Genomic DNA, 20830 nt, shown 5'->3' with positions numbered 1-20830 from the left:
GATTGAGTCCAGGCCTCTTGATTTCTCACTCTTCTGTACTGGACAGCTCTGGGACACTTCCAGTCATGATGACTTCCTCATCTGTGACTTCATTGTTTCTATGACAAACATGTCTGCAAATATTCCCATTAAATACAATGCTAGAAGTGATCCGTGAGTGTTGTCCATACAGTGAAAATCTCAAGTAGATAAACTAAGGCCATATCCACACTAGTCTGTTTTTGTTTGAAAAATCCATGTTTAGTTTTCTAACGCCATTGTTTTACAAAGTATGCAATAGTGAAGGATTTTTGGTGGAGTGTGGATAAAAGGCATAACGTAATCGAATCACATTGTATAAAGTAATATTTAGGCTCTGTAGGTGTTTTTAAAATGTTCCTGTTTCAGTGGCATACTCAAAATTAAAGGCTTGTAACTACACAAAAACACAAGGAGTGTCAAATGTTTGGTATCATTGGAAAGAAAACTTTGAAACTTAAGAAACAGCTGAAAAATCTCACACAAAAAAAAGGCAAAAATGGACTTCTCATTTTTCTGATTTTACATTATATATCTCGGTGTAAATACGGTGGCTCAGAAAACTGCTTTTGTTTTGTTCCCAATCATGTCAACTGTAACTGGGAAAAATTTTGTGTTGATACAAGGCAATCAAAAGTCATAGCATTACAAAAATAATTTATCCTAGTGTACAAAAACATCTCCAAACAAACAAAACATAGTGTACATAAGAACTAATTACACATGCAAACACAATGACTAAAGGTTTGCACAGCATGCATTAGTAATGAGATTTCACAGCATGAGTTTCATTCTGTGCCATTTGAGTCATTAATGAGTCTGTGACGTACTTGGTGCCATCTCCTGGTGGCCATATGTAACAGTTACCAATCACATACACTATATTGCCAAAAGTATTCGCTCACCCATCCAAATAACTGAATTCAGGTGTTCCAATCACTTCCATGGCCACAGGTGTATAAAATGAAGCACCTAGGCATGCAGACTGCTTCTAAAAACATTTGTGAAAGAATGGGCCGCTCTCAGGAGCTCAGTGAATTCCAGCGTGGTACTGTGATAGGATGCCACCTGTGCAACAAGTCCAGTCGTGAAATTTCCTCGCTACTAAATATTCCACAGTCAACTGTCAGTGGTATTATAACAAAGTGGAAGCAATTGGGAATGACAGCAACTCAGCCACGAAGTGGTAGGCCACGTAAAATGACAGAGTATGCTGAGGCGCATAGTGCGCAGAGGTCGCCAACTTTCTGCAGAGTCAATCGCTACAGACCTCCAAAGTTCATGTGGCCTTCAGATTAGCTCAAGAACAGTGCATAGAGAGCTTCATGGAATGGGTTTCCATGGCCGAGCAGCTGCATCCAAGCCATACATCACCAAGTGCAATGCAAAGCGTCGGATGCAGTGGTGTAAAGCACGCCGCCACTGGACTCTAGAGCAGTGGAGACGCGTTCTCTGGAGTGACAAATCACGCTTCTCCATCTGGCAATCTGATGGACGAGTCTGGGTTTGGCGGTTGCCAGGAGAACAGTACTTGTCTGACTTCATTGTGCCAACTGTGAAGTTTGGTGGAGGGGGGATTATGGTGTGGGGTTGTTTTTCAGGAGCTGGGCTTGGCCCCTTAGTTCCAGTGAAAGGAACTCTGAATGCTTCAGCATACCAAGAGATTTTGGACAATTCCATGCTCCCAACTTTGTGGGAACAGTTTGGGGATGACCCCTTCCTGTTCCAACATGACTGCGGACCAGTGCACAAAGCAAGGTCCATAAAGACATGGATGAACGAGTTTGGTGTGGAAGAACTTGACTGGCCTGCACAGAGTCCTGACCTCAACCCGATAGAGCACCTTTGGGATGAATTAGAGCGAAGACTGCGAGCCAGGCCTTCTCGTCCAACATCAGTGTCTGACCTCACAAATGTGCTTCTGGAAGAATGGTCAAAAATTCCCATAAACACACTCCTAAACCTTGTGGAAAGCCTTCCCAGAAGAGTTGAAGCTGTTATAGCAGCAAAGGGTGGGCCGATGTCATATTAAACCCTATGGATTAAGAATGGGATGTCACTTAAGTTAATATGCGTCTAAAGGCAGATGAGCGAATACTTTTGGCAATATAGTGTATCTCTCTGCCCAAATATGGATGATTTTTGTGTGGATCTGAACCCAGTCTTATTTGTTTAGCGTTCAATGACGTTACATCATTTCCGATACAATAATATGTGCCGTGCAAAATTATTAATAAATTATCAAAACGGAACACTTCCGATTTGTCTGCAAATTTCAAAGCACTTGTTCAGTTTTGGTCATAATGCCTGCATGCATTGAAAAGTACAGCTTCTACGCTTTAAAACGATACCTATTTTGTTTTGGTCAAGACTGTAGTTACTAATATTTTGACAATTTTTTTTTCTCCTAGCTTAAAGAGTTAATATAGTTATATACATCTCCTAGAGATGAACGTAGTTTGGTGCAAAAAGTGCAAATCAATCCCAGAACATGGTGGCAGCATCATGTTTTGGGGGTGCTTTGCTGCAGGAGGGACTGGTGCACTTCACAAAATAGATGGCATCATGAGGAAGGAAAATTATGTGGATATATTGAAGTAACATCTCCAGACATCAGCCAGGAAGTTAAAGCTCGGTCGTAAATGGGTCTTCCAAATGGACAATGACCACAAGCATACCTCCAAAGTTGTGGCAAAATGGCTTAAGGACAACAAAGTGAAGGTATTGGAGTGGCCATCACTAAGCCCTGACCTCAATCCGATAGAAAATTTGTGGGCAGAACTGAAAAAGGAGGCTTACAAACCTGACTCAGTTACACCAGTTCTGTCTGGAGGAATGGGCCGAAATTCCAGCAACTTATTGTGAGAAGCTTGTGGAAGGCTACCCAAAACTTTTGACCCAAGTTAAACAATTTAAAGGCAATGCTACCAAATACTAACAAAGTGTATGTAAACTTCTGACCCACTGGGAATGTGATGAAAGAAATAAAAGCTGAAATAAATAATTCTCTCTACTATTATTTTGACATTTCACATTCTTAAAATAGTGATCCTAACTGACCTAAGACAGGGAATGTTTTCTACAATTAAATGTCAGGATTTGTGAAAAACTGAGTTTAAATGTATTTGGCTAAGGTGTATATAAACTTCTGCCTTCAACTGTATCTCCATCAATTGGCATTTCCTATATATACATATATATATATATATATATATATGGTTATTTGTATTTTATTTTAGATGCTTTTGAAGCTATTAAATGTTATTTTAGCAAAGTTTGTTTACAATTATTTTAGTTTTAATTTGTTTGCTAAAATGTTTTTCAATAAGTTTTAGTTTACTATAGAGTGCCGCAGGTAATCACAGCTGTGCTGATATTCAGTACAACTGCATGGTTGTGAGTGTGATATTGCTTTTATACAACAGTTCCATAAACAAGAAGTTAATATATTGTAGAGTAACTTGCATTTTAGACAAAATTTGGCTTGTTAATTGCCGACGAAAAGAGTTCCAAAAGAATTTGCATGTTGCCAACATAAGCATTATGGAAAACGATGACAACGGTGGGAGATCCTGCAATTGAAAGAGGGTATAATAGCCCAATGTCACCATCAGCAACTGTGGGAAATGGAAGATGATATGATGTTAATTCAAAGTTTTTAGAAATGTTAAACTGGGTACATCAAATGGTATTAAACATACATATAAATACAGTACAGCATACAGTAAAATAAAATAAGCGCAATACATGGTAAATACCAGTAAAAGTAACCTTAAAATAAAACATATAGTAAGCATATATTCTATTATTATAACATTAATAGAATATGAAAGTTAATGCTATTATGAAGTTCAGTGCTTGGGTTAATCAACCGAGAGCTCCTGAGGCGCAAATCCTACAGGCAAATAAATAAGTAACCTTGTTAGCCAGCACAAGCGACTGTGATTGGTCCATTCTTACTTGCGATGAGAAATGTTACACCCCCAACGTGTAACTATCGGACAGTTCTATGAATAATAATAAAAAAAAATACACTGAAACAGAACACTAACCATAAATAAACAAACAGCTTTTTTATTGTACATCTTTTCTTAACAACACGTGGTTTCTGGTAAAGGTTCTGGGTTGTGTCACTTTAACGGACGGAGCGCTGCCCCTTTACAACTTCAGGAAAAGGGAAATACTGTTGAAGAGATTGGACCTCCGATAAACTGAATCATGGCGGTCACACGAAAGCGTCCTCAAAAGAGCTCGACAGAGAATAAGGCAAAAGAGAATATGTCGAGAGCAGAAGACAGCGGTACATCAGACTTATTTTTAAAGTTATTCGCTGCAGCTTTCTACGGACTCGCATCTTTTCTCATTGTTGTCGTTAACAAGAGTGTTCTCACTAATTACAGGTAATCAATCGTATGTCATTGCATTCATGTTTCCATTCAACGCGAGGTGTTTTTATTATTACCAGATGTTCTCTCAATAAGTGTTGTGCTGAATAGTTACATGACATCTCTGCATTGAGTCTTTCGCAAGATTTGTACTGTACTCACCTTTGGCATGACTTAAACAGCTTGGTCATGGTTTGAAGCACACCTGTGAAACAGATGGAAAACGCCGGTGTTATCTTAATTTAATCTCCATATTATTATTTTGACTCTTCAGCCAGTTAAACAAGGTGTATAGAGATAAACATTCAGCCGTTAAATCTTGAATTTTTTCTTTTGTGCACATCATAATTCACAACTGGTGTATGTATGTTTCTGTCTAGATTCCCGTCATCTTTATCAGTGGGAATTGGCCAAGTAAGAGATACTATTATTAACCAAATTGTCACTTTTCTGAGAATTAAAGGAATATTTCACCCAAAAATGAAAATTCTCTCATCATTTATTCACCCTCATGTCATCCCAGATGTGTATGACTTTCTTTCTTCTGCTGAACACAAATGAAGATTTTTAGAAGAATATTTCAGCTCTGTAGGTCCATACAATGCAAGTGAATGGTGATCAGAACATTTGCGCTCCAAAAATCACTTAAAGGCAGCATAAAAGTAATCCATAAGACTCCAATGGTTTAATCTATATATTCAGAAGCGATATAAGTGTGGTTGAGAAACAGATCAATATTTATGTTCTTTTTTCCTACTATAAATTCTCCTCCCTGCCCAAAAGAAAAAGAAGAAAGTGGTGTGCTGAGTGACTTCAGCCAGGTTTCCTAAACAACCAAATTGGCCCGGTTGCTAGGGAGGGTAGAGTCACATGGGGTAACCTCCTCGTGGTCGCTATAATGTGGTTCTTGCTCTCGGTGGGGCATGTGGTGAGTTGTGCGTGGATGCCGTGGAGAATAGCGTGAAGCCTCCACACCCGCTAGGTCTCCGCAGTAATGCGCTCAACAAGCCACGTGATAAGATGCGCGGATTGACGGTCTCAGACGCGGAGGCAACTGAGCTACGTCCTCCGCCACCCGGATTGAGGCGAGTCACTACACCACCACGAGGACCTAGAGCGCATTGGGAATTGGGCATTCCAAATTGGGGAGAGAAAAAAGTGGTGAAAGTGGAGATTTAGCTATAGGAAAAAAGGACTTAAATGTTGATCTGTTTCTCACCCACACCTCTCATATTTCTTCTGAAGATATAGATTTAACCACTGGAGTCTTATGGATTACTTTTATGCTGCCTTTATGTGCTTTTTGGAGCTTGAAGGTTCTGGTCACCATTCACTTAAATTATATGGACCAACAGAGCAGAGATATTCTTCTAAAAATCTTTGTTTGCTGAAGAAAGAAAGTCATAAACATCTGGGATGGCATGAGTAAATGAAAGAATTTTCATTTTTGGGTGAACTATTCCTTTAAAAGTGTCATCATTACTTTATATTACAATAATCTTGCCCAAAATTGCACCAGCATTACAGATGGCTTATATTTTATTTATTAATTTGACGAATAACATATTTGTTACCTTTTTGTTTTGTTTTGTTTTTCAGATGTTGGCAACAGTTGTTGTGTTGCGAGGTGCAAAATTATTGAATGTGGTAGATTTCCCAGATTTTGACGGGAAAGTTCCACATAAGGTAAGTCTGTTCACTCTATCCATCCACTTTTTTCTGTTCTTTGATATTAATTCTCGAAATCTTTTCTGCTAAGGTATTTCCACTCCCCTTACTCTATGTGGGAAATCAATTAACTGGCCTGTTTGGAACAAAACAACTCAAGTAAGTGTTTAACGTGCAGGGAAACAATGATCATGATTTAGGTGGTTATTATTGTTGCGGTTATTATTTATTGAATATACAATAATAATATAACACACTGTATGTGTTCTATTTTGCAGTCTTCCAATGTTTACTGTGCTCAGAAGATTCTCCATCTTGTTCACAATGCTGTTTGAGGGTTACCTGCTGAAGTATATCTATACACTCAGTGTTTACAGTTGACCCAGAACAGCTGCAGTAGTTTTAATATCATATTTCTTGTCTTTATGTAGAAAGAAGTTTTCATGGTCCATTAAAGCAACTGTATTTACCATGATCTTAGGAGCATTTATTGCTGCAAGGTAAGCAAACTGCAAACTGAGTAAGTCAGATAACATATTTTTATTTACATGTTTATACATCGATTTTATTGCAGTAAATGTAGTCATGTACAGCCGTTCATGTTTGGCTGTGCTATCTATACAGTAATTTGGATGCAGGTTATTTTAACCTCCTGAGACTGGAGCATGACTGCTGTGCGCATTTTCCATTTCCCTTTTTGATTTGTAGTGGCCTTATTCAAAGGTAATGGCCAGCATCATCCAGTCACTGCCAACCATGTTAAAATAAAATTATACATTATAAATTCTGAATCTATGTACTGATGACCATTGTCCCATGTCTGACAAACACGTTGAGTAGTTCAAACATCATCTGCAGCCTGAAACTGAACATTTGGTCAGATTTTAGGATTGATGCACTTAGCTGTATAGAAAGCTAAAGGATGCACCCTTGCTCCCTATTTAGTGAATGACTTCACCTCCAGTGTACTGTCTGTCTGCACTGATCTCAGAACAGTTAAAAATGCACTGTTTGTTCATCCTAACTCCATATAAAGCCTGTGAAAGCAACATTTTTCAGCTTTTGCATGAAAATATTTTCCCAATGTGAAAATGCACAGTAAATATAGAAATGCATTTACTAATGTTAATGAATAGAACTGTGTTGTACAGTGATGATAAAATCAAATCGAACAAAACTGAAAATAAAATGAAGCAAAATGACCCACAGATTTGTTACTGTGAAAAGTTATTCAAAATAACGGAAATCAACGCCATGGTGTTTGGTCATGTGGCTCCATGCGTCAGAAGTTTAACCCTTAAATGACTCCTTAAAGTGTCCTGAACAGTATGCAGTGGGTTTAAATGAATTGAAATTATGCGTTGCGTATAGCGAGTCCTCGCATGAGGCCGCAGGGTAGCACGAGGTTAAGAGTGTAGTTGTTTCTGAAATCTGAAGTGGTTTTATTATTTCAATTAAATTGATTTTATTTGATTTTTACAGTACAGATTTAGCATTTGACCTCCATGGATATGTGTTCATTTCTCTAAACAACATTCTAACTGCTGCTAATGGGGCTTATATGAAACAAAAACTGGACTCCAAGGTAATTTTAACACTCTGAGTGGCTAAATTTGATCCAAAACATTTACCAATGTAATGCATTACATTTTAATTTCTTGTAATTGGATTAAATTAATTGAAAGTCAATAATTGTAATTACTTTTAAGTACATAATAGGGTTATGCTTATATTTGATGTATTATTTATGTAGATTACATGAATTATGGCCCCATAACGAGTCATTGTGTATGAGATATGTGAGGTGCTGAGTGTCTGACTTTTGCAGAACAATGAACAGGAAAGAAATATAAAAAAAAAAAAAAAAATAGAGCGGAAAAATGTTTTAAGAAAGTAACTTAAAAGTAAAGTAATTAGTAATATGATTACTTTTTTAATGACATAATTAGAAAGTAATCTGCTAAATATTTTAAAGAAAGAATTAGTAATTTGTGATGATTTCTATTTTGAGCGTAACTTTGGTATGCTCGGAGATTCAAACTGAAAATACTTTTTTGGCAAAATTGTTATGATACATTTCATAATGTGAACTGCTGTTGGATTAACCCATATTTAGTTAATAAAAAAAGGTAATACTGTATGAAGTTGCTTAAAAGTATTGTTGCAATTTTTCTACAGTGGGTTAAAAGATCATTTTAATATATTTTTTGTCCATTTTTCTCTTATTTCATTAAGGTTTTTTTTTCTCCTCCTGTATTTCAGGATCTGGGAAAATACGGGCTGCTGTATTATAATGCTTTATTTATGATTATTCCCACTATGGTTTTAGCATACTTCACTGGAGACATTCAGAAAGTAAGAATTTAAAAATACTTCTCATCATTGATTTCACTCTTGCATCTTAAAAACACTAAATGTTTATTTTTAATTGACAAACAGATCTGAATTCTGACCGTACAAATCTGAATTTGTCTTGCACTGCAATTTCTTTCTAAAATGCAAAAAGAATCAACATAGACTTTCTTATTGCTTTTCAGGCTTTGGAATATGATGGTTGGGCTGACCTTTTATTTGTGATTCAGTTTGTGTTATCATGTGTGATGGGGTAAGGCTGACATTTCCAGTATTAAACAAACATAGCTGATACATATTGGGCAACTGATTATATTTAGTGTTACAAATATTTGACATTATTATTAGTTTCATATAATTTTTTTATATTAAATTGGCAGGTTCATTCTCATGTACTCCATTATGTTATGCACCCATTACAACTCTGCTCTGACTACTACTATTGTCGGCTGTATCAAGGTTGGTTATTAACAAATTTATAAACAGATTCAAGATTTACGATTTAAGAGGTGTACAGTAAATGTGACCATTTAAGAGTTAACTGTTTTTCATGAACAAACCCAACAGAATATCTTGGTGACATACATTGGGATGGTGTTTGGTGGAGATTATATCTTTACTTGGCTGAACTTCATTGGCCTAAACATCAGGTAAATAAAATATCTATAATAAAGTATTACAATTCATAAACATGATATTTGGAATACTGGTTATTATTGTTTGTTTCATCGAGTAAATATGACAAAGAAACTGAATCCTCTATCAGTACGAGGGTCATTCTCAAGAGACGTCATTCGTGCTAGATTTTAGGGTTATTTGTTTATTTGGTTCAACCCTGTCACAGTAAGTTTGGAATTCATGTTTTATAATTTGACTACAGCAATTATGTTGAGTAAATTCCAGTAGTAGCATAGCATTACTCTTTCAAAACATATTTTATACCAGCTCTGTTACATTTAAAATATTGTGGGGTTAAAGGTCTGTGCAAAAATGTCTAATAACGGCTAACGAATATCATAGCAACACACCACATTGTTCACAGTTAATGTTAGTGTGCTTTGTGCCAAAAACAGTATTTTTTTCTGTAGAAAACTGATCACAATTTTTTTCTCAACATAAGTGTTTAATTGTATTACAAATATACACAACAAACACTTGTAAAATACTGAACATTTCTTAAATGTGATATCAGAAACCATTATTTTTGCATTATTTTATACATAAAGTGCTTAGAGAGGTTAATTACAATTAAATAAATGTAGGTACAATTCAGTTTTTAAAAATTGTATGTAAATTTGGCAATATTCTAATAAAAAAGGCAGAGGCTATTTGCAGTAAGTACACTAATTACAAGTAGTGATAGATGCTTATTATAAAAAGCATTTTCTTTGTAGTGGCAAATACCATTTGCACCCCTAATTAATACTAACATACAGGGGAGTCACATGACGCCATGCGAGGATCGGACGTGTGAACGGCAAGCTCTGTGCACTTTGCTAGTTTTAATACTTTTTATGACATGCAGTGCATCCGGAAATTATTCACAGCGCTTCACTTTTTCCACATTTTGTTATGTTACAGCCTTATTCCAAAATGGATTAAATTCATTATTTTCCTCAATTCTACAAACAATACCCCATAATGACAATGTGAAAGAAGTTTATTTGAAATCTTTGCAAATTTATTACAAATAAAAAACTGAAGAAAAAAAAATCACATGTACATAAGTATTCACAGCCTTTGCTCAATACTTTTGTTGAAGCACCTTTGGCACCAATTACAGCCTCAAGTCTTTTTGAGTATGATGCTACAAGCTTGGCACACCTATTTTTGGGCAGTTTCTCCCATTCTTCTTTGCAGGACCTCTCAAGCTCCATCAGGTTGGATGGGGAGCGTCGGTGCACAGCCATTTTCAGATCTCTCCAGAGATGTTCAATCGGGCTCAAGTCTGGGCTCTGGCTGGGCCACTCAAGGACATTCACAGAGTTGTCCCGTAGCCACTCCTTTGTTATCTTGGCTGTGTGCTTAGGGTCGTTGTCCTGTTGGAAGATGAACCTTCGCCCCAGTCTGGGGTCCAGAGCACTCTGGAGCAGGTTTTCATCAAGGATGTCTCTGTACATTGCTGCATTCATCTTTCCCTCGATCCTGACTAGTCTCCCAGTTCCTGCTGCTGAAAAACATCCCCATAGCATGATGCTGCCACCACCATGCTTCACTGTAGGGATGGTATTGGCCAGGTGATGAGCGGTGCCTGGTTTCCTCCAGACATGATGCTTGCCATTCAGGCCAAAGAGTTCAATCTTTGTTTCTCATGGTCTGAGAGTCCTTCAGGTGCCTTTTGGCAAACTCCAGGCGGGCTGTCATGTGCCTTTTACTGAGGAGTGGCTTCCGTCTGGCCACTCTATCATACAGGCCTGATTGGTGGAGTGCTGCAGAGATGGTTGTTCTCCTCTCTCCACAGAGAAATGCTGGAGCTCTGTCAGAGTGACCATCGTGTTCTTGGTCACCTCCCTGACTAAGGCCCTTCTCCCCCGATCGCTCAGTTTGGCCAGGCGGCCAGCTCTAGGAAGAGTTCTGGTGGTTCCAAATTTCTTTCATTTATGGATGATGGAGGCCACTGTGCTTATTGGGACCTTCAATGCTGCATAAATTTTTCTGTACCCTTCCCCAGATCTGTGCCTCGATACAATCCTGTCTCGGAGGTCTACAGACAATTCCTTGGACTTCATGGCTTGGTTTGTGCTCTGACATGCACTGTAAACTGTGGGACCTTATATAGACAGGTGTATGCCTTTCCAAATCATGTCCAATCAACTGAATTTACCACAGGTGGACTCCAATCAAGTTATAGAAACATCTCAAGGATGATCAGTGGAAACAGGATGCACCTGAGCTCAATTTTGAGTGACATGGCAAAGGCTGTGAATACTTATGTACATGTGATTTTATCGTTTTTTATTTTTAATAAATTTGCAAAGATTTCAAACAAACTTCTTTCACGTTGTCATTATGGGGTATTGTTTGTAGAATTTTGAGGAAAATAATGACTTTAATCCATTTTGGAATAAGGCTGTAACATAACAAAATGTGGAAAAAGTGAAGCACTGTGAATACTTTCCGGATGCACTGTAAACTGGTGAGATTCAATACACTCTGTTCCATAACTGTTCTAGGAGGACAGTATGTCAAAAAATTCAAAATCCTCGGGCTCTGGAGACATTAAAAGACACTTACTCCAGCCAGGTCTCCTAGGCAACCAAATTGGCCCGGTTGCTAGGGAGAGTAGAGTCACACGGGGTAACCTCCTTGTGGTCGCGATTTGTGGTTCTTGCTCTCAATGGGGCATGTGGTAAGTTGTGCATGGATTGCGGAGAAATAGCATGAGCCTCCACGTGTGGAGTCTCCGCGGTGACATGCACATTGAGCCATGTGATAAGATGCATGGATTAACAGTCTCAGAAGTGGAGGCAACTGAGACTTGTCCTCTGACACCCGGATTGAGGTGTGTAACTCTACCACCACGAGGATCTACTTAGTAGTGGGAATTGGGCATTAGGGGAGAAAAGGGGATAAAAATAAAAAAAAAGACACTTACATGCTCAAGCTGACGCCCCCAAGCAGGCCGCGGGCCTGGGAGTCAACCTGGTCGGAGAGGTGCGGGAAATGCGGCAGGAGATGCTGAACATGTCGGCAATGCTGATGAAGGATCTTGCTGTGATATGTCTATCGATCACTGCCATGGAGGTGAAGTTCACTGATGTGTTTACAAGAGTGGGGGATGTTGAGAAACGGATCAATTTCCTGGAGTCATCGGAGAGGGAATTATCTGCTAATACACTAGCAACCAAGGTGGATTTGGAGCATGTCTGGGAGAAGTTGGAGGACATGGAAAACCATAGCCTGCGGAATAACGTCCGTATCGTAGGAGTCCCGGAGGGAGTGGAGGGACAGGATATGGTGAAACTCCTGGATGGGCTCTTTCCGAAACTGCTCGACATAGCAGGCCATAAACTGGAAATCGAGCAAGCTCACAGGGTTCCTGCTCGGCAATCCATGGAGGGAGACAGGCCTCAATCAATTGTGGCCAAATTTGTGAGATCATCCGATAAAGATCTTGTGTTGCGCGAGGCGAGGAGTAAAGGAAGGCTTTCTTGGAAGAACAACAGCATTTTCTTGTTCTCAGACTTTGCGAACTTGACAAGATGGAAACGTGATCGATTCAAGGAATGCAAGAAACTTTTACATCAACGGAAGGTCGCTTTTGCACTGATATTCCCGGCCAAATTGAGAATAGATGCTAAGGATGGCTGTAAAACATTCACATGCCCACAGCAAGCCATGACCTTCATAAAGTGAATGGAGTGAGTGAGTCATCTTGTTGTACTCACGTTGTAGCCTAGTGGACCGGCTCACTGAACATTCGCTTGACTGTTTGAGGAGTCTGCATGCTTTTTTTGTGCTGGTTCCGCCTAGCGGCTGGAGTTTATTTAGAAGAGCAACACACCTTCGGGACGGTTTTGTGGATGAAGCTACACGTTCTTTGTGCATATTCCGCCTATTGGCTGGAGTTTGTTTTGTGGATTATTTCTTGCAAAGTCATTGGAGTAAGTCATTCGCTTGCACTCATGTTGCAGCCAAGTGGAACGGCTCACTGAACATTTGCTTGACTGTTTGGGGAATCTGCCCGCTTTTTTTTGTGAGTTTATTTTGTAGAGTGTCACACCTTCAGGATAGTTTCGTGGATGAATCTACACGCTCTTTGCATTTGTTCTGCCTATTGGCTGGAGTTTGTTTTATAGATTATCTTTTGCTGTGTAATTCTGTCTCACAAAATTTGTATTGAAACACCGGACTTGAGCAATCTGGTTGTCGCGGGGGCTCTTGTAGGCGTGCCTGGACTGTTTGAGTTTGGAGGGATGGACGCCAGTTGGTGCTGTCATGCGCGGGGTTAATGCGCACGTTTTTCTTTTTTCTTTTTGCTTGGTTCTGGGGGATGTTCGGGTTTTGAGGGTTGCACCAATGTTGGAATGTGGTCTTTTATAATCTTGTTTTTGACACACAATCTGTTTTTTCTTATATGTCAAAATGTCAAATGTTAATATGAGTGGATTGTCTCTCTCCACGTGGAATGTGAATGGCTTTTGGCACCCCATAAAAAGAAGGAAGGTTATTTCTCCTCTTAAGCGTAAGAAATATGATATAGTGTTTCTTCAAGAAACGCACCTTTCTCTGCAGGAAGCTGAAAAATTTGGAAAGATATGGGGTGGACATTTTTTTTATAGTGCTGGCTCGAGTAAGAGCAGGGGAGTCATTACATTAATAAGTAAACATCTACAATTCAAATGTCTCAGAGTAAATATAAATTAGGAAGAGTCATTATTGTTTTAGCTGAAATTCAGGGACAGAGTCTTATTTTGACTAACATTTATGCACCTAACATTGATGATCTGGGCTTTTTTATAGATCTTGAAGGGATGTTGCAAGCCACTGGCACCCCTCATGATATAATATTGGGAGGAGACTAATCTTTTGATGGACTCAGTCCTTGATCATAGTGAGGCAAAAGTGTGTAAGCACCCTAGAGCAACATTGATGCTTCACAGGATGTGTAAAAATCTTGGTCTTGCAGATATTTGGAGACATTTGAACCCATCTGGTAGGGACTATACATTTTTTCTATCAGTCCATAAGATTTACTCTAGAATAGATATATAAATCCCTGATTTCATCTGTTGTTGATTGCTCAATTGGAAACATTTTAGTCTCAGATCACGCCCTGGTGAGTTTAGAGGTGTTGCCACATACGGAGAAAAATAAATCATATAGCTGGCGCTTTAATATATCCCTTTTGCAAAATCCTGAATTCCAACAAATACTAAAGGCTGAAATCAGTGTCTATATGGAGACCAACTGGTCCTCCGTATCCTCCGTGGGCATGGCTTGGGAGGCACTTAAGGTGGTTCTTAGGGGCCGGATCATACAGTATGCCTCATTCACCAAAAAATCCAAAGCACAAGAACTCGTGGATTTGGAAGGGAATATTAAAAGTGCAGAGGCAGAGCTGAAGCACCGAGTGTCGTCTAATGGCCTCAGGGAATTGACCTGATTGAAATACAGATATAATACTATTTTGTCACGGAAGGTGGAATTTTGGCTATTCAGGGCAGGACAGTCATACTTTGAGTCAGGGGATAGGGAAGGGAAACTTTTGACTAGATATATAAAACAGAGAGAGTCTTTATACCATTTCCTCAGTGAAATCTGCTGGTGGTGAAATATTTACCTTGGATATTAATAATGATTTTAAAGAATTCTGTCTTGATCTCTATAGTTCCATGTCTTCATCTACTGATGAGGATATTAGAAACTTTGAACCATTAGATCTTCCTAAACTGACAACTGAGCAAAAAAATGATCTTGATTCTGAGTTAACCTTGGAGGAGCTTGCCGAGGTAATCCTGGGCCAGACGGCTTTGCCGCTGAATTTTTTAGATCTTATGCTACAGAACTGGCTTCACTTTTGCTAGAAGTTATACGGAATCATTAAAGAATGGAAAGCTTCCACCAACCATGACACAAACCCGGGTCAGTCTGATTCTTAAAAAGGACAGTAAGGAGTGTAAGAGTTACCGTCCAATTTCCCTGATTCAGCTGGCTGTTAAAATATTGTCAAACATTTTGGCTAACCGATTAAGTAAAGTTATGACATCTCTTATACATATAGATCTGGTGGAGTTTATTCGGGGCCGTAACTCTCCTGATAACGTGGGCAGTGGCGAATGATCAGATTGCAGTCACTGCCATCTCACTTGACGCCGAAAAGGCGTTTGATATGGTAGAATGGGATTATCTTTTTAAGATTTTTTAAATATATGGGTTCAGGAATGCTCTTATTAGGTGGATTAAGTTACTTTATAGACACCCAGTAGTGGCGGTTCAAACGAATTGATTAATTTCAGATTATTTTACTCTGGATAGGAGCACCCGGCTGGGTTGCCCTCTTTCCCCATTATTGTTCTGTCTTGCCCTGGAACCATTAGCAGCCACGATAAGAAAGGAGGATGATTTTCCAGGGGTGGTGGCGCATAAGCTTTTGCTTTACGCAGATGATATTTTATTATTTGTTTCTGACCCTACTAGATCTATGCCTTGCCTCCACAGAATTATTAATTCCTTTTCTAAGTTCTCAGGATACAGAGGGAATTGGTCTAAATCCAAAGCTTTGGCTCTGACAGCGTACTGCCTGGTATCGGCTTTTTTAGCCAGACGCCTTACAGTGGCCCAAACAGGGCATTAAATATTTGGGTATTTTATTCCCAGCAAATTTGTCTGATTTAGTTAATTTTGACCCTTTAATAAAAAGGTTTTTGAGCGATGTGGGTAGATGGGCTTCATGACATTTATCTATGACTGGGAAGGTTAATGTTATTAAAATTAATTGTATTCCAAAATTCAGCTACTTGCTACAATCTCTCCCTATAGATGTCCCCCTCTCTTATTTCAAAATTTTTATAGCATAAAAAAGTCCTTCATTTGGAAAGGTAAGCGTCCCAGATTACATTCCAGTAAGTTACATAGGCCGATTGACAAAGGTGGGCTAGGCCTACCCAAGATTTTGTTTTATTATTATGCATTCGGTCTCAGACATTTGGCTCATTGGTCGCTCCCACCTGAGAGAGCCCCTCCATGGTTTAGTATCGAACAGTAAGTTCTTGCTCCTATTTCGCCATTGCAAAGCCTTTCTATCAAACTAACCGGAGAAGTTAAGCTACAACCCATTATCTTGCATTTGCACTCAGTATGAACAAAAGTGTCCAAAGTGTTTAATTCTGACATTTATTTAAATGTTGCCTTGAGCATATGGCTGAACCCAAAATTATGTATTAATAAATCCCCTTTCTGCTGGACAGAGTGGATTGTGAGGGAGGTTAATATGCTAGGTGACCTATATGAGAGTGGAGTGTTGAGATCCTTTGATAATATGGTTCAACATTTTGGGATTCCCAGGTCTCAATTTTTTAGGTACTGTATTTACAGCTGCACCACCTGCTTTGTACTGTATTTGGGAGTAGCATATACCCCCTAAAGTGGCAGTTACTCTGGGAGTGGTGATTACTGCTTTTGGAAAAAGTCATTAGGCATCAGTGTATTACTCCCTGCTAGTTCAGTGTCTGGGGGACGGAGCTTCAACTTCTCTCAAGAGATTATGGGAAAAATATTTAAACTTGGTATTGGAGGAGGGAGTGTGGGCTAGGATTCTAAAAATGTCAAGTCTACATCTAGAGATGCAAGGGTGCGCCTTATGCAATTTAAGATTTTACATCGTTTCCATTGGACCCCCTCTAGATTGTATAGGCTTGGTCTTAAAGACACGCCCACCTGCTGGTGATGCCAATCAGAAGATGGGGATATAACCCATGTTTTTTGGTGTTAAGATCCAAGAATTTTGGTTGAGGGTTCAAAGTTTTATGGATGATGTATTGGGCACTAAAATTTCATTTAGCCCCAGACTCTCTATTTTAGGCGATGAGGCGGTCATTAATATAGGAGATAAATGCATAAAAAATTGGGTCCTAGTCAGTGTTATGATCAGCAGACAGGTCATACTTAGGGGATAGAAGTCTGCTTGAGCGCCCTCGTTTCAAGAGTGGCACACGGAGATGGGCAAGGTAGCAGCATATTAAGCAATGTCATATAGAAGGCTAGGCAACATAGATTTATTTAATAAAACAATAGCCTCTACTACTAATAATAATAATAATAATAATAATATATATACACACATACAGTGCATCCGGAAAGTATTCACAGCGCTTCACTTTTTCCACATTTTGTTATGTTACAGCCTTATTCCAAAATGGATTAAATTAATTATTTTCCTCAAAATTCTACAAAAAAATACCCCATAATGATAACGTGAAAGAAGTTTGTTTGAAATCTTTGCAAATTTATTAAAAATAAAAAAACGAAAAAACAAATCACATGTACATAAGTATTCACAGCCTTTGCCATAACACTCAAAATTGAGCTCAGGTGCATCCTGTTTCCACTGATCAGCCTTGAGATGTTTCTACAACTTGATTGGAGTCCACCTGTGGTAAATTCGGTTCAAAGGTCCCAATGAGCACAGTGGCCTCCATCATCCGTAAATGGAAGAAGTTTGGAACCACCAGGACTCTTCCTAGAGCTGGCCGCCTGGCCAAACTGAGCGATCGGGGGAGAAGGGCCTTAGTCAGCGAGGTGACCAAGAACCCGATGGTCACTCTGACAGAGGAGAACCTTCCAGAAGAACAACCATCTCTGCAGCACTCCACCAATCAGGCCTGCATGGTAGAGTGGCCAGACGGAAGCCACTCCTCAGTAAAAGGCACATGACAGCCCGCCTGGAGTTTGCCAAAAGGCACCTAAAGGACTCTCCGACCATGAGAAACAAAGATTGACCTCTTTGGCCTGAATGGCAAGCATCATGTCTGGAGGAAACCAGGCACCGCTCATCACCTGGCCAATACCATCCCTACAGTGAAGCATTGTGGTGGCAGCATCATGCTGTGGGGATGTTTTTCTGCGGCAGGAACTGGGAGACTAGTCAGGATCGAGGGAAAGATGAATGCAGCAATGTACAGAGACATCCTTGATGAAAACCTGCTCTAGAGTGCTCTGGACCTCAGACTGGGGCGAAGGTTCATCTTCCAACAGGACAACGACCCTAAGCACACAGCCAAGATAACAAAGGAGTGGCTCCGGGACAACTCTGTGAATGTCCTTGAGTGGCCCAGCCAGAGCCCAGACTTGAGCCCGATTGAACATCTCTGGAGAGATCTGAAAATGGCTGTGCACCGACGCTCCCCATCCAACCTGATGGAGCTTGAGAGGTCCTGCAAAGAAGAATGGGAGAAACTGCCCAAGAATAGGTGTGCCAAGCTTGTAGCATCATACTCAAAAAGACTTGAGGCTGAAATTGGTGCCAAAGGTGCTTCAACAAAGTATTGAGCAAAGGCTGTGAATACTTTTTTTTTCTTTTTTTTTTTCCTTTTTTCTTTTTTATAAATTTGCAAAGATTTCAAACAAACTTCTTTCACGTTGTCATTATGGGGTATTGTTTGTAGAATTTTGAGGAAAATAATGAATTTAATCCATTTTGGAATAAGGCTGTAACATGACAAAATGTGGAAAAAGTGAAGCGCTGTGAATACTTTCCGGATGCACTGTATATAAAATGAATGTGTATTTTTTGTTTTTTTTAGTTATTTTGCTTTACACACTAAACAAAGCTACATGTATCAAATAATACGACTAGGTTCAGTATCCTATTAGCTATATTAGCAGTTAGTTATTGAGATGCACATAACACACACATGGTACTTTTTCTTCAGAAAGACCCATCAATATTTTTAAAGTACTTAAGGTAATTCAGTAGTTCCACAAACTGTTTTTCTGCTTAAGTTTTTAATTAATTTTTTTCCACAACAGCATTGCTGGCAGTCTGGTGTACTCATACATCACTTTCACTAAGGAACAAAAAAGTAAGTGCTAGAAAAGTTGTACATGTACACGAGAAGAAAAATGAAAATAACTTTGATGCCATTGGGTTTTCTTCCTTTTAATACTATGTAATATGTATTTTAGATGACATGGTGAAATGTTCTGTTTTTCTATAGAAACAAGTTGATGGAACAAACAAGATTAAACAGCCTCCATAGAAGAACGTTAATTGATGCTGGACATTAAAACCTCATCTGTGAAGAACATAAGTGGACTCATTTCACAGTGCCTTGCTATAGAGCACAACATTGACCATCCACAATTTCAGCCATTTTGCTTGCAGTATTTGTCACATTCATTTTCTCCATTGACATTTCAAACAATCTTTAAAAAAAAAAAATTGTAAATCTTGAATCACACCAACTAGCTCAGAGATGAAGCACACTAAAAACTGAAATAAAGTATTTACTAAAAAAGAACTACAATGGCAAGAAAAAGTATGTGAACCCTTTGGAATTAGCTGGTTTTCTGCATTAATTGGTCATAAAATGTGATCACATCTTCATCAATGTCATAAGTATTGACAAACACAATGCGCTTAAGCTAACAACACACAAACAATTATCATCTTTCATGTCTTTATTGAACACATCCCATTAAAGATTCACAATGCTGTAGAAAAAGTAAGTGAACCCTTGGATTTAATAACCACTCAATCCTGGTGTTTCCAGTAGCTGTGGATTAAACCTGCACAACGTTCAGAAGGAATTTTGTACCATTGTTCCTTACAGAACTGCTTCAGCTCAGCCATATTCTCAGGATGTCTGGTGTAAACGGCTGTCTTGAGGTCATTCCACAGCAGATCTATTGGGTTAAGGTCTGGTCTCTAACTGGGCAACTCCAAAAGGTGGATTTTCTTTTTTTGAAGCCATTCTGTAGTGGATTTACTTCGATGTTTAAGGTCATTGTCCTGCTGCGTCACCCAACTTCTGCTGACCTTCAGCTTGTGCACAGCTTCCCTGACATTATCCTGTAGGATATCTTGATAAACTTGGGAATTCATTACCGCTCAAAGTTGGCAAGTGGTCCAGGCCCCAAAGCAGCAAAGCAGCCCCAAATCATGATACTCCGTCCACCGTACTTCACCGTTGGGATGATGTTTTCATGTTTGTATGTGGTGCCCTTTTTATGCCATACGTAGTGTTGCTTGTTCTTCCCAAACAATTCAACCTTAGTTTCATCAATCTACAAAACATTTCCCCAGTAGCATTTTGGAGTGTCAAGGTGGTCTTTAGCATACTTTAGGAGCACAGCAATGTTTTTGTTTGAAAGCAGCAGCTTCCTTCTTGGTGTCCTGCCATGGACACCATACCTGTTTAATGTTTTCTGTATAGTAGACACATGAACAGAGATGTTAACCAGTTCCAATAATTCCTTCAAGTCTTTAGCTGTCACTCAAGGGTTCTTTTTACCTCATTGAGCATTCTATGGTGTACCCTTTGAGTCATCTTGGCTGGACGGCCACTTCTAGGGAGAGTATCCACAGTACTAAATCATCTCCATTTATAGACAGTTTGTCTGTCTGTGTACAGATGAATATTTAAGCTCTTTGAGATAACTTTGTAACCCTTTCCAGCTTTATGTAAAGCAACAATACTTTTCTGAGATCTCTTTTTCTGCAAGGCATGGATCACGTCAGCAGATGCTTCTTGTGAATAGCAAATTCAAAATGTTTGAGTGCTTTTTATAAGTCAAAGTAGCTCTAACCCACACCTCCAGTCTCATTTCATTAATTGAATCCCAGGTTTTATTTTTTTATTGAAGATGTTGAATGGATCACAAAATGGATTCAAAGTGGATTGTTTAAAAGAAAGAATTGAATAACTACATCATTTCTGCCCTTTTTTGCATTAAAACCGCAAATG

The 20830-nt window shown here is 39.0% G+C and overlaps 1 protein-coding gene across 1 annotated transcript; it reads left to right on the top strand.

Annotated features, from left to right (window-relative positions):
- Positions 1-4203: 4203 nt before the first annotated feature.
- Positions 4204-19559, top strand: slc35d1b (solute carrier family 35 member D1b). The gene is made up of 13 exons (XM_051699575.1): positions 4204-4418; positions 4784-4817; positions 6003-6089; positions 6163-6230; positions 6350-6421; positions 6503-6571; positions 7554-7656; positions 8334-8426; positions 8609-8676; positions 8804-8882; positions 8991-9073; positions 18894-18946; positions 19082-19559. Exons 1-13 carry the CDS (start codon positions 4237-4239, stop codon positions 19090-19092), a joined length of 1002 nt encoding a protein of 333 aa, XP_051555535.1. The 5' UTR covers positions 4204-4236; the 3' UTR covers positions 19093-19559.
- Positions 19560-20830: the final 1271 nt, after the last annotated feature.

The sequence above is a fragment of the Myxocyprinus asiaticus genome, chromosome 6 (genome assembly GCF_019703515.2).
Source record: "Myxocyprinus asiaticus isolate MX2 ecotype Aquarium Trade chromosome 6, UBuf_Myxa_2, whole genome shotgun sequence".
NCBI classification, from domain to species: Eukaryota; Metazoa; Chordata; class Actinopteri; order Cypriniformes; family Catostomidae; genus Myxocyprinus; species Myxocyprinus asiaticus.
The sequence above is the reverse complement of the archived record's forward strand: the minus strand, read 5'-3'. Positions and strand labels throughout refer to the sequence as shown.